Source organism: Echinops telfairi, unplaced genomic scaffold (genome assembly GCF_000313985.2).
Source record: "Echinops telfairi isolate 266 unplaced genomic scaffold, ASM31398v2 ScPeMD7_7468;HRSCAF=8506_0, whole genome shotgun sequence".
Taxonomy (NCBI): Eukaryota; Metazoa; Chordata; class Mammalia; order Afrosoricida; family Tenrecidae; genus Echinops; species Echinops telfairi.
In genome coordinates, this window is record NW_022111369.1 from 42,094,146 (window position 1) to 42,096,079 (window position 1,934).

At 57.1% G+C, this 1,934-nt stretch overlaps 1 protein-coding gene across 1 annotated transcript in view; it reads right to left on the minus strand.

The window, feature by feature from the left end:
• Window positions 1-1,892, minus strand: part of FRAS1 (Fraser extracellular matrix complex subunit 1) — a 593,853-nt gene extending 591,961 nt beyond the window's left edge. The window contains exon 1 of the mRNA XM_013004822.2: window positions 1,748-1,892. Coding sequence (XP_012860276.2) covers window positions 1,748-1,865 — 118 coding nt within the window. The 5' untranslated portion in view covers window positions 1,866-1,892. The remainder of the gene's footprint in view (window positions 1-1,747) is intronic.
• Between the last annotated feature and the right edge of the window lie 42 nt (window positions 1,893-1,934).

Consider the following 1,934-nt stretch of genomic DNA (forward strand, 5'->3'; position numbering starts at 1 on the left):
AAAAAAGATGTGCTCAGTAAATACCATCATTCACTCATGCCTGGTCAGTCTTCATTAGGGATGGCTTTACAAGGCTCTGAAGTTGGGCGGAAACAGCCAGAAGTCCCCGGACGCCCACCCACCCACCCCACTCCCACATCACCATTTAAAAACGTTGGATGTCCTTAAACTTTGCCCATGTTATGAGACAGCCTTCCAGAGAGCACACCCCGTAGGCTCATACTAAAAATGCCTTTTGCAATTTCAACAGATGTGGTTCTGAAAAACCGCCTCATTCCAACTGCCCCCTGGTGAGCTCTCCTGGAGAGAGAGGACATTCCTGCCTTTCAGGAATATGATCTATATAAGAAACTGCCACCAAGTAAAACCCTCAATTTTTCTAAGTCATCCAAAAGTTCCAGTGTGGGTGTCCTTGGCTGCGTCTCCCAACTGGTTTATAATTTCAACTCACCCTAACAGAGTGTGTGTGTGTGTGTGTGTGTGTGTGTGTGTTAAGCATGCAGGTACTCAGACAATACAGATATATTTCTGTACATCATGCACTATTTGGAGTCGGCTACACTGGCCCCAGGTGGGTTTTTCCCAGGAATAGAAGACACTGGCATTCGTCCCCGGAGGGTACAGAAGGGTGGCAGCCACGGGGTGGACCCTACAGCTGTGGGTGGGTTTCCAAAGCCAAGCCACTTTGTCCCAAGAAGCCAGGAGGAAAGGGGTTGCTGCTGTGGGGCTCGGAGGTCGGCCGGCGGCAGGGCTCAGTCCTCCCGCGGGCCTCCAGCGCCCCGGCTCGGCGCCTGGGACAGACTGCGCGCGCCGGCACCTGGGCGGAGCGGCCCCGCCCCGCGCCCGCGGTCTCGCGGGCTCGGATCTGCGGCGGGGCAGGTGAACTCCTCCCGCAGCTGGATGAATAATGAATAGAGCCGGGAGGGGAAGCCCAGAAGCCAGCGCAGGGAATTAAGCCGTCTCCCGCGGAGCCCGCCGCTTCCCTTCCCCCTCCCTAGGCTCTACCTGGGCGATTTCCCGGGCTCCTCGGAGCCGGTGGGCGCGAGCTCCCAGCGCCTCGCGGCCCCGCGCCCAGCACCCCTAAACTATTTACTTAGTAATTCGTTTATTTGGCTGAGTCCAGATTGACTTTGATATCATGGCGACAGTGTCCTCCGTCCTCTCCCCCTGGCTTCGGGTGGGATCCCCGAAGGACAACAAGCAGGCGGCGGGGGAAGTAACAGAAGAAACCTAAACTCTCGTTCTCCACTTTCTTTCTGGGGAACCAGGAAGACTTGTCCCTCGCTATACTGGGGAGATTTCTTTTTGGTAGGGCAATTTAATTATCCAGCACACCTTAGAACCAGCTAGTTATGAAATCTCAAATGGACTTTCATTCGCTACTTATCGGGACGAGGAAGACGGGAATGGAGGATTTACCGGGGGAGGGGGGGTCATAGTTTTTTTTCCAGGAGAGGCAAACAGTAATTTTTCGCTCCTCGCTTGCTCATTTTACTCATTTTGTTTCTTTCCCTTCGGAAGCAAGAGGGGCCGGAAAGGGGGAGAGGGTGCAGCAGAGACAGCATGCCACCCCCAGTCGGCCCCCACCCACTCACACGTCCACAGGGCGAGGGTCGCGATACGAGTGGGAATCTTCGGAGCAAAAACCCACTCCAGTTCCCCTCCCACCCACCCATCCCTCCAAAAAGCTCCCACCCGACCCGACCCCACAAGCCCGCCGAGCCGGGCTCCCTCAGCTCGCCCTCACCTTCGGCATGATGAGGCAATAACGCAAATTCCACCACCGCCAGGGCCACCCCGAGCCACACTTTGAAGACACCCATGGCAGCCTCGGCACCCACGCTGGAGGAGCCAGCCTTCGGCATCCAACGAAGGGCTCGCTGGCTTCGGTGCCCCAGGCCGGGGCGCTGGGAGGGTGGCAGGCGGTGCCTCCG